We start from the raw sequence: 20353 nt of genomic DNA on the forward strand, positions 1-20353 counted from the left end.
CTGAATTCCGGTGAATACAGAACCCAGTCAACCCAATCTCGCCTCATCCAATAATCCTGACACCCCGGGAATCGGTCTGATTAACCTTCGCTGCACACTCTCTGTGGCAAGTCTATCTTTTCTTGGATAAGGAGACCCAAACTGCACACAATACTCCAGGTCTGGTCTCACCAAGGCCCTCTACAGCTGCAGTAAGACATTCTCGTTCCTGTACTCAAATCCTCTTGGGATGAAGGCCAACATACGATTTTCCTTTCTAGTTGCTTGCTGTGCCTGTATACTTGCTTTCAGTGACCGGTGTGCGAGGACACCCAGGTCCCTTTGTACGTCGACATTTCCAAATCTATCACCATTTAAATATTCTGTTTCTCTGTCCAAAGTGGATGGCTTAACAAGTTATCCACATTTAACTGCATCTGCCACGTATTTGCCCACTCACTCAACTTGCCTAAATCACCTTGAAGCTTAACATCTTCCTCACCACTCACCTTCCCACCAAGTTCCATGTCATTCGCAAACTTGGATATAAGCACTGACACCTGTGGGACTCGACTTGTGCCTGCCACTTCGAAAAGACCCATTTATTCCAAATCTCTATTTCCTATCTGCTAACCCATTCTCAATCCATGACAATGTATTATCCCCATTTTCATGCTCTTAAATTTTGCCCACTAACCTCTTGTGTGGGACTTTATCAAATGCTTTCTGAAAATCCAAATACACCACATCCACTGGTTCCCCCTTATCCATTCTAGTTACATCTTCAAAAAGCTCCAGTAGGTTTGTCAAACATGATTTCCCTTTTATAAATCCATGTTGACTTTGTCTGCTCCTCTTCATATTTTTGAAGTTTCCTGTTATTGCATCTTTTATAACTCTAGCATTTTCTCTATTACTGACGCTCGGCTAACCCGTCTGTAACACTGTTTTCTCCTGCCCTCCTTTTTTTTAAATAGCTGGGTTATATTTGCCACCCTCCAATCTGCTGGGACTGTTCCAGAGTCGACAGAATTTGGGGAAAATGACAACCAATGCATCCACTATTTCCCTGGCCAATTCCTTTAGTACCCCGGAATGTAGATGATCAGACCCTGGGGATTCATCTGCCTTCAGTCCCATTAATTTTTGCACCACTACGTTTCTAGTGATACTAATTTCCTTCAATTCTTCCTTCTCACTAGGTTCTTGATTCCTTAGCATTTCTGGGGAAGTTATTTGCGTCTTCCTCTGTGAAGATAGAGCTAAGGTATGGCCTCTTCCTGTGCTATAAAATCCTGTGATTCTGTATTAGGTACAGATAATCTATCGGCATTTCTGCTTTAATGTAGGATTGTGCAGTCTTTTCTCAACCGCACTGGTGCAATTTGGAACCAAACCCATTCTTCGGTAAAATAGTGTTCCGTTCCAAACCCCATCTGATTTTACTCTCTGTTGAAACCAATATTTGGCAGCACAGGGTATGATTCCTGCCGAGCCCTCCTCTGACTCATTGCCTCCTCCCGCCCCCCATGATCTTTGGTGTTCCCCCAAGAATGTATAATGAGCATCCTTTTGAAGAAAGATAACAGGGAAACAATTTGGGGTCCAAGGAGTTACCGTGCCGTTAAATACCAGGTACAAAGGTGAAAATTGCATCACACACATCAAAAAATTAAACAGTAGGTATCTACCGGTGTGATCATTAAATCTTGAATTTCAGTGCTGGTGTGATACCAGGAAAATAGGCTGCATGTCCCAACGATTGGCTGATTAAATCAAGTTCCTTCAGTTGTTTGTGAAAGGCAGAGTGCGGACCGCACTCAACCAATGCTTACAAAAGCTAAAGCAAAAAACGTCTACTGTTCAATGTGATTCTGGGATTGGGCAGCACTTGCTGAGCAATCCTGAGTGCACCAATAGCGACACGAATGACCAATTTAAGATAATCAGTCGAGCTCAGAAGGGGGCGCATTTACATAATAAATAAGAACTAGGAGCAGGAGTAGGGCATCTGGCCCCTCGAGCCGGCTCCGCCGTTCAATGGTATCATGGCTGATCTTTTGTGGACTCAGCTCCACTTTCCCGCCCGAACACCACAACCCTTTAGTCTTAAAAAAATTATCTATCTTTATCTCGAAAATTTATACCTGGGGCTGGATTCTCCGATTTGCAGACTAAGTGATGACGCTGACATGGGAACAGTGGCGTTTTATGCCAGAAAAATCAGCGCAATAACTGTACCGATCTTCTGTCTGGTTGTGAGGGGAGGGGGGCTAGCATCCACGCTGTGTAAAACTTTATCTGCGGATACGGCTTGAGAATTGCCAGGTCCATGGCTGCGCATGTGCACGGCGGCAGCGTGCAGCGGCAGCGCCCGTGCAACATGGTGTCAGCCGCGCATGGACCCAGCCAACCAATAACAGCCCGCCTTTGACCAGGCTCGCCACTCCTGGACCAGCCCCCACCAGTGGCCCCAGCCTCTGCCAAAGCTCCCCACTGCCCGTGGAATGCCCCCCCCCCCCACCCCGACTGTGGCAGCGCTGGACTCAGTGATTCACGCCGTCGGGAACTCGGCTCATCGGGGGCGGAGCATCAGGGGATAGCCTCAGGCGTCCTGAGGCCGTCCCGATGGCTTGCAGGGTACTCTCGAATATGCTTCCCCTGATTTCGGCGCAAACGGGGATTCTCAGGCCGATCAACGAACGCGATTTTGGCGTTGGCGACCAAAGAAACCCGTCCCTGATCTCTGCAAACAAATGGAATATGGTCAAGCCTTGCACCTTACTTGAATTAACGGAAGCTTGGGGAGCCTATGCAAGCATATTGGCAACGCCTCGGCCAATCAGGGTCGATTTGCCAAGCTATCAGTACTGTTTTTTTCTTGTAGTATAAATTGTTGTGATGCTTTGAAATTTGGCATTCTTGTGTTTGTCCCGATGAGTGCAAGGCAAAAATCTTTCAGTAACTTGAAATATTAGTTTGAAAAAACGTGGTGACGATCATATGCATCCAAAAGAAAAGCACCAAGTAGCTTCACGCAAGACCATTAAAGCTTTCATCAAAGCCAAATGAGTGTTAGAAAACTAGTGATTGAAGTCATTCAACAGAGCATGTTTCACATGAAAAAAATGAAAATGAAAATCGCTTATTGTCACGAGTAGGCTTCAATGAAGTTACTGTGAAAAGCCCCCAGTCGCCACATTCCGGCGCCTGTCCGTGGAGGCTGGTACGGGAATCGAACCGTGCTGCTGGCCTGCCTTAGTCTGCTTTAAAAGCCAGCGATTTAGCCGAGTGAGCTAAACCAGCCCCTAGCTAAACCAGACCGGAGCAGACTGGGTGGTGGCATCCTTTGAGGAAGATTGACTAATTTTGGAGAATTCTTTAAGAAAGGAAAAAGAAAAAGAATCATCGGCGTCGTGGGGGGGGGGGGTGGGGGGGGGGGGGGGGGGGTGCAGGCTGGGGGGTGGGGGTCCCGCAGATCAATCGGCCTGGAGGGGAAAGTGCCCGCCTCCCCGAACAGGCACAAGAATGTGGCGGCTAGGGGCTTTTCACAGTAACTTCATTGAAACCTACTTGTGACAATAAACGATTATTATTATTATGATGACCCCAAATGCGGTGCTGTAAAAAGCCACTTTCCCACCCTCCTCACATCCATCGCTGCCAGCCTGATAAATTGAGGCCATTTGCGATAAGGCCATTAGTGGATATTAAGTGGGCACTGAAGGGATTTTCTAGGTGAATGGATGGGTTTCTCGCCCGAGACCCTGACAACCCAAGTGTGACATTGCGTCTGAGTTTGGGTGTGCCGGTTCCTGGAGGGGCGGTTCGGGACGAAAAATCCCACCCTCAGTTACAGGAGAAATGCAAAACAGAAACAGTGGTACAGAAACCAATAGAAATGATCGCAAATTTAAGGCACAGAAGGATCCCATTCAGCTCATCATGTGGGAGTGGTCTGGTGCGATTAAAGGTAACGCGCCAGCTATGGCTTCATGGGTTGTGCTCTCCATTCCACGTCAGGGGTTCAAGGCCCACCCCAGGGCACGGGATCAGAGCCAATGCTCCGAGTTCAACACTGAGGGAGCGCTGCCGCATCAGAGGGGTCGTCTTTTGGGCGAGAATTTCAAATCAAACCTGATCTGCCATCACTGGTGGACGTAAAGGATCCTAAGGCACCATTCCAAAGAAGGGCAGGGCAGATCTGGCCAATACTTATTCCCCAACCAACACCTGAATGGAGATTATCTGGTCATTAATGCTTTGCTGTTTGTGTGATCTCCTAAAGGGACTAATTAACTGGCACATTTCCCAGCATGGCTGCGGTGACGAATGACTTGAGGGCATGGGCGCAACATTATAGCTGACGCACTGACACCACATTACATGTTTCCCTGTGATAAGTAAGCCTTTTTGTGCACTGTCCATCAAAAGGATTTCTTGGGTGGGCCCAGACAACACAATACTCAGAAGAAGCTAACTTATTAAATAGGGCAGAGTTACTGAGAATGTTAAAAACAAAAAGTACTTTCCAATTTCAGAACTCCTGGCTTGGGTTTTCCCTTTTTTCATTCCAGCTGTGAATCACCTCCTTTCCTGCCTCATTGGGAGTGGCTTCGATGGCTGCGTGCGATTTAGCTCCCGGGATCAACCCGGCTCGCCATTACTCGCAACATCTACCGCGGCCGGTAGGTCTCGCCCACGCCCTCTGACAGTGCAGTGCCCCCGCTCAGTGCAGCCTTGCTTATTGCACTGGCAGGAGCAGCACTTGAACCCATTGCCGTGGAACTCAGAGGTAATCAAGTTACCCAGCGAACCATGGCTGGCGCTAACTAAATCTCTTGACCCCTGATCTTTCACCATAGCCCTGTACGGTGGCACAGTGGTTAGCACAGTTGCTTCACAGCTCCAGGGTCCCAGGTTCGATTCCCGGCTTGGGTCACTGTCTGTGCAGAATCTGCACGGTCTACCCGTGCCTGCGTGGGTTTCCTCCGGGTGCTCCGGTTTCCTCCCACAGTCCAAAGATGTGCGTGATTAGGTGGATTGGCTGTGATAAATTGCCCTTAAGTGTCCAATAAAGGTTAGACTGGGTTACGGGGATAAGGTGAAGGCGTGGGCTTAAATAGGGTGCTCTTTCCAAAGGCCGGTGCAGACTCAATGGGCCGAATGGCCTCCTTCTGCACTGTAAATTCTATGATTCTGTGAATTCTTTCCTTTTGGACTGCAGAGTCCAAATTCCTTTTGAACGTTAATGATAAGTCTGTTTTCGACGTCCTTTCAGGCAGCATATTCTGCATCACAGAGCTCGCGAGCCACACGAGAAAAATCACCTCCTGTCTCATTTGGTTCATTTGTCAATCACCTTCAATCCGATTCCTGACCCTCTGCTGATGGAAGCCGCTTCTCCCTGTTGTGCACACACTGATAGGTGGACAAAACAAACAATTCGACCCTTTCCCTTAGATGGAGCTGGAATTCCCTCTTTTTTTAAAAAGAGACTTTTATAACAACCTCGTCAATGCGTTGTTCCTCAAATTTCTTTCACTGGGCACAAAGGATTGAACCTTTATCCCTCAAGCCAAAATAAATAGTGAAAAGTGCGGTGTAATAGTTTGAAGCATTTAAAAATCAGCCCCGCTTTGTTTGCTTAATAAAAGAGCAGAGATGTGGGTCAGCGAATAATGAAGTGTTATGGACTCAGAGCTCTGCCTCTGTGCTGCTGGCCTACATAATGGATTACTTCTTCAGTGCCGAGATAGCAAAATGTGACAGCGCAACACAAACAACCTCCCACGGCCACGGGACAAATAGTCAGTTCATTCATTAACTGAGGGAGGAATGTCTCCAAGGGTTTGCCACTCCCCGGGCGGAATTCTCCGCTCCCGCGATAAATCGGGAAGGCCGTCGTGAACTCGGCCGAGTTTGACGGCCTCGGAGGTCGCTCCTCTCACCTTCTTCACCCCCACCCGGGGGGCTATGAGCGGCGCTCCGTAACTCTCGGCCGCCGGGCCGAAAATGACGCGACGGCGGCGCCTAAGTGACGTCAGCCGCGCATGCGCAGGTTGGCCGGCTTCAACCGCACATGCGCGGCTGACGGCTCAAACACGCGCATGCGCGGTTGCCGTCTTCCCCTCCGCTGCCCCGCAAGACGTGGCGGCTTGATCTTGCGGGGCGGCGGAGGGGGAAAGAGTGCGTCGCTTTGAGACACCGGCCTGATGATCGGTGGGCACCGATTGCGGGCCAGTCCCCTCCCGAGCATGCCCGTGGTGTTCACTCCCCTCTCCGCCCCCCACAAGCTTCAAACGAGCATTTGGCGCCCATGTCCACGACGGCAGCGACCAGGTGTGGTTGCCGCCGTCGTGAACCGGTCGCGAATGGCAGGCCGCTCGGCCCATCCAGGCCGGAGAATCACCAGTCGCCGTGAAAAACGGCGAGCGCTGATTCTTCCGAGCCGGGGGGGGGGGGGGGGGTGGGAGAATTGCGGGGGGCGCCAGGGGGGCGTGTCGTGAGTCGCCCGGCCCTCCCGCGATTATCCCACTCGGCGTGGGGAGCGGAGAATCGCGCCCCCCCCATCTCTGCAACTTCCTCCAGCCCTACAGTGCTCAAGTTCTGGCCTTGTGGGAAACCCCCAGTGTCCTTTGCCCCAGTCATCAGCGAGCCCGCCTTTCGGTCCCGAGCGCTGACGTCCCCTCCATAAAAGCCTCCAGCTTTCTCTCAAGGTTTTCATGGAAACCTTTTTCTCTCTAACTTGTGCGGTTTCCATGTACGGTTCGGAACCTGACTCCTGGATGACTTTCGGGGTCACTCCCGCGATGCACTTTTTTGAATGCTAATGCCCTCATTGGGCAGGAAAAAAATTCGGCGTCCAATCAGAAGCACCGGGTCAGTGCCTCTAGTGAGCAGGAGCTGCCAGACTGGTTGGAGCAACAAACGCAAGCAGCAGCCATATTGGGGGCTGCCGCTATATTGTTGAGGAGAGCAGGCAGCTCATGGAAGGACCAGAAGGATAAAGGCAGCTTAAAGTGACCATGGACGTCAAATGCCTTGGCCTGTTAGCGAGTTCCTAAAAGAGCTTAAGAGGCCATTAATTGGCGACAACCAGGTTGTCAGCTCTCTCCCCCAACCCCTGTCAGCCCTTTGAAAAGTCAAAACTGCCCCAAAAGGTGTTGGGACCCTGAGATGATGGTGCGCTGCGATAACGAACCCCTTTGACAATCAGATCCTCGGTGTCAAAACTTGTTTTTATCACACTCTTGTGAAATGCCTTGGAAGCTCCAACTCTATTAAAGGTGCATGTATAAATTATAGAGCTGTTATAAATGAAGAGGGATACAGAGTGCAAGAACGAGGAGATTAAGTTAAACTTGTAGAAAACAAGGTGCTGGAATATTGCATCCAATTCTGGGCACCACACATGAGGAAGGATGTGAAGGCTTTAGAGAGTGCGCAGAAAATGACTCTGGGTGAAGTGATCATTTAGCGAGCCGACGCAGATACAGGGGGCCGAATGGCCTCCTTCTGCACCGCGAGCCGACGCAGATACAGGGGGCCGAATGGCCTCCTTCTGCACCACAACAGTTTCGTGACTCTGTGATAAATGCAAGCTGCTTCTGGCCAGGATTCAAGGTCCGCCCCCCCCCCCCCCCCCCCCCCCCCCCCCCTTTAACATCAGCAACAGTGTTGAGCCCCGGTTTAAAACACCCCAATTGAGGTGTGATTGCTCCCCATGGCGCTGTGCACCCCCAGCATTGTAGAAGTTCGGTAGAGGGGCCATGTGGACTTGAAACGTTAACTCTGTCCCTCTCTCCACAGACGCTGCCGGACCTGCTGAGTTTATCCAGCATTTTCTGTTTCTAATCTCAGCATTGTGTCAGCCAAGATCATTGCTCTCAACTCCAGAGGTGGGATTTGAACCCCTTACCCTCTGTCTCAACAACAAAATCAAACTGGGCTGACGAGAGAGTGGCTCACCTTTTTGTGTCTCGATTGCGAAAGGTGAAGAACATTTTAAAATCACAGGAACTAATTGAGCAGCATCAGGCTTCTTGCACAGACCTGGAGCTACACCCTGGTCCCCGGTGACTGATTATTTAAATAGAGGGGGGAGAAAATCTGATGTGGAGCCCCTTTGGCTGTGAGAAGATGCCCAGAAACGCTAAACAGATAAATATTACAATCTTATTTGGCAAAGCCTCCTCTCAGCTAACTCCCGCCACGATTTGCACAAGTTGAGTCGTGCACAATGTGACAGGTCAGGTCAGATAAACGTTGTCAAGCACGAGCGACGCACAGCATTGAACAACCAGCTAAATCTGAAAGAGAGAGAGAGAGAGACACTTGATGAACTGAATTCCTCACCCTTCCAACCGATCCTCATCCGGCGCGCAGAAGGAAGTGAAAGAAAACACTTTGACAATGAACCTGAGGGACATTCAAGACGGAGCGGAGGTTTCAGTCCAGATGCTGGGCAATCAACGTACTACCCGTCAGATCGACGAGCAGTGTGTGTCCCCCCCCGCTCCCCGTGCTGCCGCCTTTTCACCAATGCGACATCCCCAGATTCACAATATTTAAATGTCAAAGGGGCAGGAAATGCTGGGGCAATGACAACAGATTTCCAGCCAGTACTTTCCAGAGAAATGTGATCAAATTTCCCTTCTCCGCAGGGGGAAATAACCCATCACATCTCATATTTCTCAATCAATTCAAAGCCTCCTTAAATAAAAGTGGACTATTTCCTCCTTCTCCTCTCTCTTTTTTAAGACACACTATCAGCCCGTGCTTGCTTCAACAACTTGCATTTATCTGGCACCTTAGAATCTCCCAATGTGTAGTATCGGGAGCATGAAGAGAGGAAGGGCACCCTTATTCCACCCCATCCCATTTTGCGATAACTTTCCTGGTGGCTAACCCTCGGGGAGTCTCCAGGCTATGAGGGAACCTGTATCTTTTTGACTTTTGTTTGTGTGTTTCCGGTGTGGAGCCATTGTGAGTTAGCACCTGCGGGAGTGACCTTTGAATGTATGGAGATGGTAACATTTATGTTATAGAATGCGCTTGGGGTGAAGGGGATCAAAGTATATGGGGGGGGGGGGGGGGGGAGAGAGATAGAATTAGGCTAGATGATCAGCCATCGAGCAGGTTCGAAGGGCCGAATAGTCTCCTCCTGCTCCTATTTTCTGTGTTTACCAAGGGTTGACACAATAGGCTCTGACTCAGAACACGGTTTGACCCTCTGGTAAGATTTAACAGAGCGCGGATCAGTCCATAGAGCGGTTGTTGGCAGTCTGGACAGGAGATGCCGGTAGTCTATAGCTCTGTGCAGCTGCAGAGCTGGTAACTGGGGCGCAGAAAGGCCTGTGTGGAATTGGAGCACAGGGAGGCCTGTGCAGATTTGGGGTGCAGAGAGGCCTGTGCAGAGTTGGGGCTCAGAGAGGCCTGTGCAGATTTGGGGCGCAGAGAGGCCTGTGCAGAGTTGGGGCTCAGAGAGGCCTGTGCAGATTTGGGGCGCAGAGAGGCCTGTGCAGAGTTGGGGCTCAGAGAGGCCTGTGCGGAGTTTGGGCTCAAAGAAGCCTGTGTGGAGTTGGAGCTCAGAGAGGCCTGTTCGGAAGTGAGGCTCAGAGAGGCCTATGTGGAGTTAGGGCTCAGAGAGGCCTGTGCGGAGTTTGGGCTCAGAGAAGCCTGTGTGGAGTTGGAGCTCAGAGAGGCCTGTGTGGAGTTGGGGCACAGAGAGGCCTGTGTGGAGTTGGAGCTCAGAGAGGCCTGTGCGGAGTTGGGGCACAGAGAGGCCTGTGTGGAGTTGGGGCACAGAGAGGCCTGTGTGGAGTTAGTGCTCAGAGAGGCCTGTGTGGAGTTGGGGCACAGAGAGGCCTGTGTGGAGTTAGTGCTCAGAGAGGCCTGTGTGGAGTTGGGGCACAGAGAGGCCTGTGTGGAGTTAGTGCTCAGAGAGGCCTGTGTGGAGTTGGGGCGCAGAGAGGCCTGTGCGGAGTTTGGGGCTCAGTGAGGTTTGTGCGGAGTTGGGGCTCAGAGAGGCCTGTGCGGAGTTGGGGCTCAGAGAGGTCTGTGCGGAGTTGGGGCGCAGAGAGGCCTGTACGGAGTTGGGGCTCAGAGAGGCCTGTGTGGAGTTGGAGCTCAGAGAAGCCTGTGCAGAGTTGGCGCTCAGAGAAGCCTGTGTGGAGTTGGAGCTCAGAGAAGCCTGTGCAGAGTTGGCGCTCAGAGAAGCCTGTGCAGAGTTGGCGCTCAGAGAAGCCTGTGTGGAGTTGGCGCTCAGAGAAGCCTGTGTGGAGTTGGGTCTCAGAGAAGCCTGTGCAGAGTTGGCGCTCAGAGAGGCCTGTGCGGAGTTGGGTCTCAGAGAGGCCTGTGCGGAGTTGGGGCTCAGAGAGGCCTGTACGGAGTTGGGGCTCAGAGAGGCCTGTACGGAGTTGCGGTTCACAGAAGCCTGTGTGGAGTTGGGGCTCAGAGAGGCCTGTGTGGAGTTGGGGCTCAGAGAGGCCTGTGTGGAGTTGGGGCTCAGAGAGGCCTGTGCGGAGTTGGAGTTCAGAGAGGCCTGTGTGGAGTTGGGGCTCAGAGAGGCCTGTGCGGAGTTGGGGCTCAGAGAGGCCTGCGCGGAGTTGCGGTTCACAGAAGCCTGTGTGGAGTTGGGTCTCAGAGAGGCCTGTGCGGAGTTGCGGTTCACAGAAGCCTGTGTGGAGTTGGGGCTCAGAGAGGCCCGTGCGGAGTTGGGGCTCAGAGAGGCCTGTGTGGAGTTGGGGCTCAGAGAGGCCTGTGCGGAGTTGGGGCTCAGAGAAGCCTGTGTGGAGTTGGGGCTCAGAGAGGCCTGTGTGGAGTTGGAGCTCAGAGAAGCCTGTGCAGAGTTGGCGCTCAGAGAGGCCTGTGCGGAGTTGGGTCTCAGAGAGGCCTGTGCGGAGTTGGGGCTCAGAGAGGCCTGTACGGAGTTGGGGCTCAGAGAGGCCTGTACGGAGTTGCGGTTCACAGAAGCCTGTGTGGAGTTGGGGCTCAGAGAGGCCTGTGTGGAGTTGGGGCTCAGAGAGGCCTGTGCGGAGTTGGGGCTCAGAGAGGCCTGTGCGGAGTTGGAGTTCAGAGAGGCCTGTGTGGAGTTGGGGCTCAGAGAGGCCTGTGCGGAGTTGGGGCTCAGAGAAGCCTGTGTGGAGTTGGGGCTCAGAGAGGCCTGTGTGGAGTTGGAGCTCAGAGAAGCCTGTGCAGAGTTGGCGCTCAGAGAGGCCTGTGCGGAGTTGGGTCTCAGAGAGGCCTGTGCGGAGTTGGGGCTCAGAGAGGCCTGTACGGAGTTGGGGCTCAGAGAGGCCTGTACGGAGTTGCGGTTCACAGAGGCCTGTGTGGAGTTGGGGCTCAGAGAGGCCTGTGTGGAGTTGGGGCTCAGAGAGGCCTGTGCGGAGTTGGGGCTCAGAGAGGCCTGTGCGGAGTTGGAGTTCAGAGAGGCCTGTGTGGAGTTGGGGCTCAGAGAGGCCTGTGCGGAGTTGGGGCTCAGAGAGGCCTGCGCGGAGTTGCGGTTCACAGAAGCCTGTGTGGAGTTGGGGCTCAGAGAGGCCTGTGCAGAGTTGGCGCTCAGAGAGGCCTGTGCGGAGTTGGGTCTCAGAGAGGCCTGTGCGGAGTTGGGGCTCAGAGAGGCCTGTACGGAGTTGCGGTTCACAGAAGCCTGTGTGGAGTTGGGGCTCAGAGAGGCCTATGTGGAGTTGGGGCTCAGAGAGGCCTGTGCGGAGTTGGGGCTCAGAGAGGCCTGTGCGGAGTTGGGGCTCAGAGAGGCCTGTGCGGAGTTGGAGTTCAGAGAGGCCTGTGTGGAGTTGGGGCTCAGAGAGGCCTGTGCGGAGTTGGGGCTCAGAGAAGCCTGTGTGGAGTTGGGGCTCAGAGAGGCCTGTGTGGAGTTGGGGCTCAGAGAGGCCTGTGTGGAGTTGGGGCTCAGAGAGGCCTGTGTGGAGTTGGGGCTCAGAGAAGCTTGTGTGGAGTTGGGGCTCAGAGAGGCCTGTGTGGAGTTGGGGCTCACAGAAGCCTGTGTGGAGTTGGGGCTCAGAGAGGCCCGTGCGGAGTTGGGGCTCAGAGAGGCCTGTGCGGAGTTGGGGCTCAGAGAAGCCTGTGCGGAGTTGGGGCTCAGAGAAGCCTGTGTGGAGTTGGAGCTCAGAGAAGCCTGTGCAGAGTTGGCGCTCAGAGAAGCCTGTGTGGAGTTGAGGCTCAGAGAGGCCTGTGTGGAGTTGAGGCTCAGAGAGGCCTGTGCGGAGTTGGGGCTCAGAGAAGCCTGTGTGGAGTTGGATATCAGAAAAGCCCTGGAGCAGTAATCCATGAGCCTAACCAAGGTGAAGCTGTCTGCTCTGTGAAGATTGGCATTGTCAGTAGCAGTGTGGCTGAGGAGCTGTGACAGTGCTTGTTTTTTGGGCACCGAGATGTGGCCTGATCGACACAAATGTGACTCAGTCTCAGAAGTAGGTCAGCTCAGTTGGAACAGAAGACCAAGGAGGCTGGATCTGGGAGAAGGCCTGAGAGAATGATGTGCCTTGTGGGTGAGGATTGTTGTGGCGCCCAACCGGTACACGCAGCTCGACGCGTACCCCCTCCCCCGCATTTCTGATGGTGCTATGTCTTTTCGTCCGACGTCATTTCGTCCAACGACACTTCGTCCACGTCTTTTGGTCCAACGTCTTTTTGTCCGTTCGTCTTTTGGTCCAATGTCATTTTGTCCGGTGATTTTTTTCGTCAAAGAATTTTTATTACCAGCCTCTTTCCTTTAACGAGCCTCGTTAAAGGATAGTTATTATCGTTCTCTCCCCTTTAACGAGCCTCGTTAAAGGATAGATATTATCGGTCTCTTTCCTAATCCCGAATTCGCCCATCCAGAAATGGCAAAGTTCAGGGAAGGGCTAATAATAGGCAAAAAGGCTCAAATTCTTCGGGGAGATCAGTCGACGTCATGTACGCGATACAAGAAAATAACTGAACGCCTCAAAAGATTGGTCGTTGAATATGTTCCTACAGCGAAAATTGATTTCTTGAGGAATGTTGCTCACAATTTACATCAATTTTAAGTAATTTCGGGAATTCATCCTTAGTAAACTTTTAGATCTTTTTAAATGCATTTTTAGATTTTTTAACTTTTTAACTGCATTTTTCAGCTTGCATTTTACTTGCATTTCATCAATTACTTGCATTTTAGCAATTAAATTCACTTGCTGTATTGTGCCTGCTTTCTATCAATTAAATGCTTTTATACGGAGTTGATTTGTAATTGGTTAATTGGACGAAGTGACGTTGGACCAAAAGACGGGCGGACAAAAAGACATTGGACCAAAAGACGTGGACGAAGTGTCGTTGGACGAAATGACGTCGGACGAAAAGACGCGACACGATTTCTGATATGGTCAATCAGATTGCACAGTACCGGGTCTTCTCTACTATTGACCTGAAATCCGCCTACCACCAGCTCCCCATCCGTAAATCGGACCGTCCCTACACTGCCTTTGAGGCGGACGGTCGTCTGTACCAATTTCTGAGGGTTCCCTTCGAGTTGCGGATGGAGGGACAACATCGTACAGCAATAAATTGTGGCGCTAACAATTATACTCAAAGCCGAGAGACTAGTACAATAGAGGCTTTATTGCTGTACGATGTTGTCCCTCCATCCACAACTGTAGACTGAGGGTCTGAGCAGCTCTCATACATGTTTATACACAAGCTCCCTGTGGGCGGAGCTAGCCGGCAGGGGCTGACCGGAGGAACCTGTATTACAGGTACAGGCATACATCCCCCTACTGCAGTACACATAACTACAGTGGTTATCTCACCACAATTGTACAGGCATTCCCAGCCGGGACCACCAGGAGCTCCGCTGTCCGGGTCTTGGTCAGTATTTAAAGCCGGGCTCGCAAGTCCCTATTGGACGGGCCTCCACCTGCTCAACACGGGAACCCGTACTCCACGTAGCCTATGGGGAAATCAATCAGCGATTCCCCCGTGGTCTTCGTGGGGGTTATAACGGGGAGTGGGGATGGAGTGCAGAGGGAACCTGGAATTGGAATTCAACTTGGGAATTTGTAATGTGCTTTGGGATGTATCCGTAATGGGATATAGGCCCCCGCTGCTCCCTTGTTGCCACTTATAAGTTGGTCTTCTGCACTAAACGTGTACCCCACCTTGTTCCTGCCACCCTAGCGCTGATCTGCACTAAGACAGCTCCCAAAATCAGTATCTTAGCTTTGCCTGATCATTGCTGTGGGCAGGTTCACTGGCCTGCCCTCCCCCACCCTGGTCTCCTCGTTCCCTCATAAAACTCACCTCGATTGGGAATAGAGGCGTCAGACCAGCACACGCATGTCAGAGGTGCCTCTATCCTTGATCGCCCGCCTCTCTTCCCACCAGATTAGGCCCAAGAAAAGTCTGCCCACATTCTCAATTTACGGGGCCTACTTTTCTATTACAAAGGCCTCGGGGGGTGGGGGGGGGGGGGGGGGGGGGGGCAGAATTCCCCACATGTCCGGTGCCAGAGGCAGTCCATCCATGTAAAAACTGCCCATAAAAACAGGATTGTCCCTTTAATGAGTTTAGGTCAGGGCCCGTATTATAAATACACCTGTTTTCTCTTGGCAGTTGTACATTCCAACACATAATCCAGTCTCAAATTCACCATTCCTCCCCAATTACATAGGTCCAAATGAAAATAACAGCACGACAGCTCCTCCCTCAGCAATGCACGCGTTGGACAGACAATGAGAAACAAAGTGCTCCAAACAGGTTAAGTCAGCAGCGGAAGGCGGAAAGGCATGTCAACGTTTTGGGTTACAGGCCCTTCATCAGAACTGCTAAACATCTCGTGCCTGCTCCATTAATCATCAGAACAAGCAATAGGCCATTCAGCCCCTCAAGCAGGTTCCGCCCATTCAATGAGATCTTTGTGAATTATCCTTCACCTCCAACCGCCTTAAGTTGACGATCCCTTCATCAGCAATTGGTTTAAAATAACAAGCAATTATTTAGGGCCCAGAATATAGTTGAATTCCACAGCAGCACAAAACCTTATAAGTTAAGCCACTTAAAGAGGTATTGGGCCAGATGACAGAAGCTCGGTTAGAGGGTGTCTGAAAGGCGGGGAGCGAGAGAGAGAGACGGACAGAAAGAGAGAAGTAGGAACTTTAGGGAGGCAATAGTTAGGGCCTTGGCAGCTGAAGACAAGATTGCCAATAATGAAATGAGATCAGAGGGGCGAGGTTAAGGAGTGATTTGAAAACAACAATGTGACTCTTAAAATTGTGGCTTTGGCTGACTGGAAGCAAATGCAGACCTGTAAAGACAGGGGTGAGTTTTGGATGAGGCAGCATGGTAGCACAAGTGGATAGCACTGTGGCTTCACAGGGCCAGGGTCCCAGGTTCGATTCCCCTTTGGGTCACTGTCTGTGTGGAGTTTGCACGTTCTCCCCAAGTGTGTGTGGGTTTCCTCCGGGTGCTCCTGTTTCCTCCCACAGTCCAAAGGCATGCAGGTTAGGTGGATAGGCCATGCTAAATTGCCCTTAGTGTCCAAAAAGATTAGGAGGGGTTATTGGGTTACGGGGATAGGGTGGAAGTGAGGGCTTAAGTGGGCCGGTGCAGACTCGATGGGCCGAATGGTCTCCGTCAGCACTGTATGTTCTATGAAAGTTAACGTGATTGAGCATTTCCAGCTTCTTTGCTGGAGGATTGCTCCAAAGTTTGGGGAGACAGTGGAACTGTGACTGGACTAGTAACCCAGAGGCCCAGGCTAATACATGCCAAGGTATACAAGGCTATGTTCTGGAAAATGGGATTAGAATATAATCCATAGAATCCCTACAGTGCAGAAGGAGGCCATTCAGCCCATTGAGTCAGAACCAGCCCTCTGAAAGAGAATCCTACCTAAGCCCAATCCCCCTGCCCCGTCTAAACCCTGGCCCATAACATTCTTCATGCAAAGATGGCAGAAATATATTTATTCATTCGTGGGCTCTGGGCGTCATTGGCTAGTCCAGCATTTGTTGCCCATCCCTAATTGCCCTTGAACTGCCCTTAGCTTGCTGGGCCATTTCAGAGGGCAGTTAAAAATTAACCAGATTGGGCAACAAGGTGTCACAGTGGTTAGCATTGCTGCCTCACGGCGCCGAGGTCCCAGATTCGATCCCAGCTCTGGGTCACTGTCCGTGTGGCGTTTGCACATTCCCAGAACAAAGAGAAGTACAGCACAGGAACAGGCCCTTCGGCCCTCCAGGCCTGCGCCGACCATGCTGCCCGTCTAAACAAAAACCTTCTACACTTCCGGGGTCCGTATCCCTCTATTCCCATCCTATTCATGTATTTGTCAAGACGCCTCTTAAACGTCATTATCGTTCCTGCTTCCACCACCTCCTCCAGCAGCGAGTTCCAGGCACCCACTACCCTCTGTGTAAAAAAACTTGCCTCGTACATCTCCCCTAAACCTTGCCCCTCGCACCTTAAACCTATGCTCCCTAGTAATTGACCCCTCTACCCTGGGATATTTAGGGAAATACAAAGCTAGTTTATGTAATCTTGTAACATAATTGAGTGCTAAAATTCACTATCCACTCTGTCTATGCCCCTCATAATTCTGTAGACCTCTATCAGGTCACCCCTCAACCTCCATCGTTCCAGTGAGATCAAACCAAGTTCATTCACCCTCTCCTCGTAGCTAATGCCCTCCATACCAGGCAGCATCCTGGTAAATCTCTCCTGCACCCTCTCTAAAGCCTCCACATTCTCCCCATGTTTCTCGCTATCTATCCTCTCGATCCTTTTCAGAATTCAGCAAACATCAATCAGGCTACCCCTTAACTAATAATAATAATCTTTATTGTCACAAGTAAGCTTCCATTAACACTGTAATGAAGTGACTGTGAAAAGCCCCTAGCCGCCACATTCCGGCGCCTGTTCGGGTACACGGAGGGAGAATTCAGAATATCCGAATTACCTAACAGCACGTCTTTCGGGACTAGTGGGAGGAAACTGCGGAGCACCCGGAGGAAACCCACGCAGACACGGGGAGAACGTGCAGACTCCGCACAGACAGTGACCCAAGCCGGGAATCGAACCTGGGACCCTGGAGCTGTGAAGCCACAGTGGTAACCACTTCCGATATTCAGGGAAATACAAAGCTAGTTTATGTAATCTTGTAACATAATTGAGTGCTAAAATTCAGATTTTCTCTTTTCAGAAGCTTTCTATTTCAAACCACCAGCATTTAGAATGTTATTTGTTAATCTCACCAGGCTATAGACCTTTTTTTACAAGTTCCCAAGTATTGAAAATGAAAGTTTAAGGTTTGTTTGGATGAGATTTTTGCCACTAAATAAAGGAATGTTAGTTTTAGGGGGAGACGTAGACTCCTCCCTCGTTATTAATTCAATTGTTCCCAGTTTTCACGCACATTAAACGTGTTCTCTTCTGTGCTTCCACCTTAGAAGAGGATCAATATTGTAGTACAAGGGTCTGGCATATCTAGGGTTAATGGGGGACTGAGTCTTGGACTGCCCATGCTGTGAGGTACGAAGACACATAATCCTGGACCTAGAGTCAGTGTGAGATTGGCCAGTGATGTGTAAAGATCGAGATATGCAGGTAGCTCTTCCCTGGACCTTTGACTGTGTATATGGGCCCAAATGAACGACCTCATTGTGTCAGACTTGGGATGCGACAAGGCCATTAAATCTTTGGTATCCTCGGGAGGCTTTGCAAGATCTAACAAGATCTCAGAGGAGATGTTGCATATTTAAGTGAGCAGTTAGGCGTACTTAAATATGTCTGCGTTGGATTTCCCAAGGCTCGTGATGGAACGCCCGTGCCTGGGAGACCTCGACATGGCAACGTTTAGCGCTGGGCCACACAAACGTGGACCAGGCGTAATGGAACCTGGGGGGGGGGGGGGGGGGGGGGGGGGGGGGGGGGGGGAGGGTCTCTCAGGTCATCGGAGGCCCGCAGGTGGTCAAACTCTGGACAGGGTGGTATGCAGGCACTCCCGCTGCTGCCCAGGCACCTAGGCACTGCCAGACTGGCACTGCCACCCAGGCACCCTGGCAGTGCCACCCAGTCACCCTGGCAATGCCACCCTGCATCATCTGTGCAGGAAATGAAGGTGAGTGCGGCCTCAGTAGTGTGTTCCTCACCGTGACCAAAAAAAAAGAGTCTTGTTTGATAGCGGGGTCATTCACCCGCTAAACACGCCGAAAACGGGACTCTGTTTTTTTCACGTTAAGCAAGAATAAAAATAATCTTTAGTGTCACAGGTAGGTTTACATTAACACTGCAATGAAGTTACTGTGAAAATCCCCGAGTCGCCACATTCCGGCGCCTGTTCGGGTACACGGAGGGAGAATTCAGAATGCCCAATTTACCTAACAATTTACCTTTCGGGACTCGTGGGAGGAAACCGGAGCACCCGGAGGAAACCCACGCAGACACGGGGAGAACGTGCAGACTCTGCACAGACAGTGACCCAAGCCGGGAATCGAACCCGGGTCCCTGGCGCTGCGAAGCAACAGTGCTAACCTTTGTGTTACCGTGGCGCCTATCGCACCCTTTGCATATAGCCACATGTAGTTAATAAAGACTTGCTGTTGACGTACTGAAGACTACGAAGCCCTCGTTAACAAACACATTCTTCCAACCACACCCATCCCAATAAATACTTCCATTTCCCGTCATGCCGACTGTCCATGTCTCTGCAAAATGCCAGCCCGTATGTACTACCTCAGGAGCCTTGAGCATGCTTTTCAGAAACAGGACATTATTCACTTAACAGACCAGCCACAAAATAAGAAAACAAGTTTCCTTTGTGCAGTGCCTCTCACAACCTCAAGGCGCACCAAACCTACAGCCAACTAAATCATTTTGAATTGTAATCACTGCGGTAGTGCAGGGAAATCTGGCAGACAATTTGTGCACAGCAAGCTCCCACGGAACAGCAATGAGATCATGACCGGACCATCTGTTTTAGTGACCCTGGGTGGGGGATAAATGTTAGCCGAGACACGGTGGGGAGAACGCTCCGGTTCTCTTTGCCAACATTGCCGCCCCAGAGTGCAGAAGGGGACCTTGGTTTAACATCTCATCTGATAGATAAACCCTCGCTATCTCCGGCCAACAAGTAATTCGAATTGACATTCATCCACTCCGTGATCAAAGGTAGGTTTTTGGCTTTATTGCCTGCTGGCGCTTCACCCCGAGCTGTTCTCTTTGTACCTTTATTTTGATCAGTGGTGGTTTGCCATTACCTTCCACTCTCAGGAGCAGGGTCAGGAGGCAGCTCCCAAGACGACTTCAGCAGGAACGGGAATCGAACCCACGCTGCAGCCATTATTCTGAAACACACACTCGCGCCAGACAGCCAACTGAGCTCAAATTTACCCATCATATTTACAAACAATGGAAAAATGGAATAATAATAATAACCTTCATTATTGTCACAAGTAGGCTTACATTAACGCCGCAATGAAGTTCTTGTGAAAAGCCCCTAGTCGCCAAACCCCTGCGCCTGTTCGGGTACACGGAGGGAGAATTCAGAATGCCCAATTCATCTCACAGACACGTCTTGTGGGAGGAAACCGGAGCACCCAGAGGAAACCCACGCAGATGCGAGGAGAACATGCAGAATCCGCACAGACAGTGACCCAAGCTGGGAATCGAACCTGGGAGCCTGGAGCTGTGAAGCAACAGTGCTAACCACTGTGCTACCGTGCCGTCCATGAAGAATCTTTTTTAAATAAGCGTCAGGAGTTTGCAGAATATAAATTCTGATATATGACCGTCCCTTTAAAAGAAATTGAGAGGCTTTCTGTCGCCTAAATTAGTTGACATGTTGGGGAAAGAGGGGATAGGAAAGGAGGCACAAATGGGTGATCCTTCATGTCCTATTGCTTTCAGTAATTGTAATGCCCTAATTACCTCCAGCCCAGGTCAACAATTATTTAACCGTCTGACATTGTAAAGAAACACATTGTAAAAGGCATTCCACTGGGAAGTGACAGGCCTATACATATCTGCTGTTTCTGCCCCCCTACATTAAACTGTAATAGAGCCTCTTCCCGCAACCACATGTCTCACAGCTGAACTCAACATATGGTCCTTCCAAATCCTTCTGCAATTTAAATGGTATTCGATCATTCATAATTACATCCATGAGATATACTTCAGTTCTGAATAGGCTTTGTGGTGATCTTTGTGCGGGGTTCCCAGGATGGTAGATGTATAGATCACAAAGATACACAAAGCTCTTTTTAAAGAACTAAACTAAGTTTATTTTAATGCGACTAAATGTGAGTTCGACACTCATTCCAAATAGTGAACATACATATAAGAATTAAACTACACTCACTACCACTATCTATTAACTATAACAAATATATATTAACTAACT

At 50.7% G+C, this 20353-nt stretch overlaps 1 protein-coding gene across 9 annotated transcripts in view; it reads right to left on the bottom strand.

Annotated features, from left to right (window-relative positions):
* The window catches only part of palld (palladin, cytoskeletal associated protein), a 499404-nt gene that overhangs the window by 61783 nt on the left and 417268 nt on the right, over window positions 1-20353 (bottom strand). Inside the window, exon 1 of one of the 9 annotated variants that reach the window (XM_038805833.1) lies at window positions 8338-8472. The exons of the other annotated variants lie outside the window; for them this stretch is intronic. Within the exon in view, the coding sequence (XP_038661761.1) occupies window positions 8338-8411 (74 nt within the window). The 5' untranslated portion in view covers window positions 8412-8472. Of the gene's footprint in view, window positions 1-8337; window positions 8473-20353 lie in introns of those variants that run through there. 9 annotated transcript variants of the gene reach the window in all.

Source organism: Scyliorhinus canicula, chromosome 8 (assembly GCF_902713615.1).
Source record: "Scyliorhinus canicula chromosome 8, sScyCan1.1, whole genome shotgun sequence".
NCBI lineage: Eukaryota > Metazoa > Chordata > Chondrichthyes > Carcharhiniformes > Scyliorhinidae > Scyliorhinus > Scyliorhinus canicula.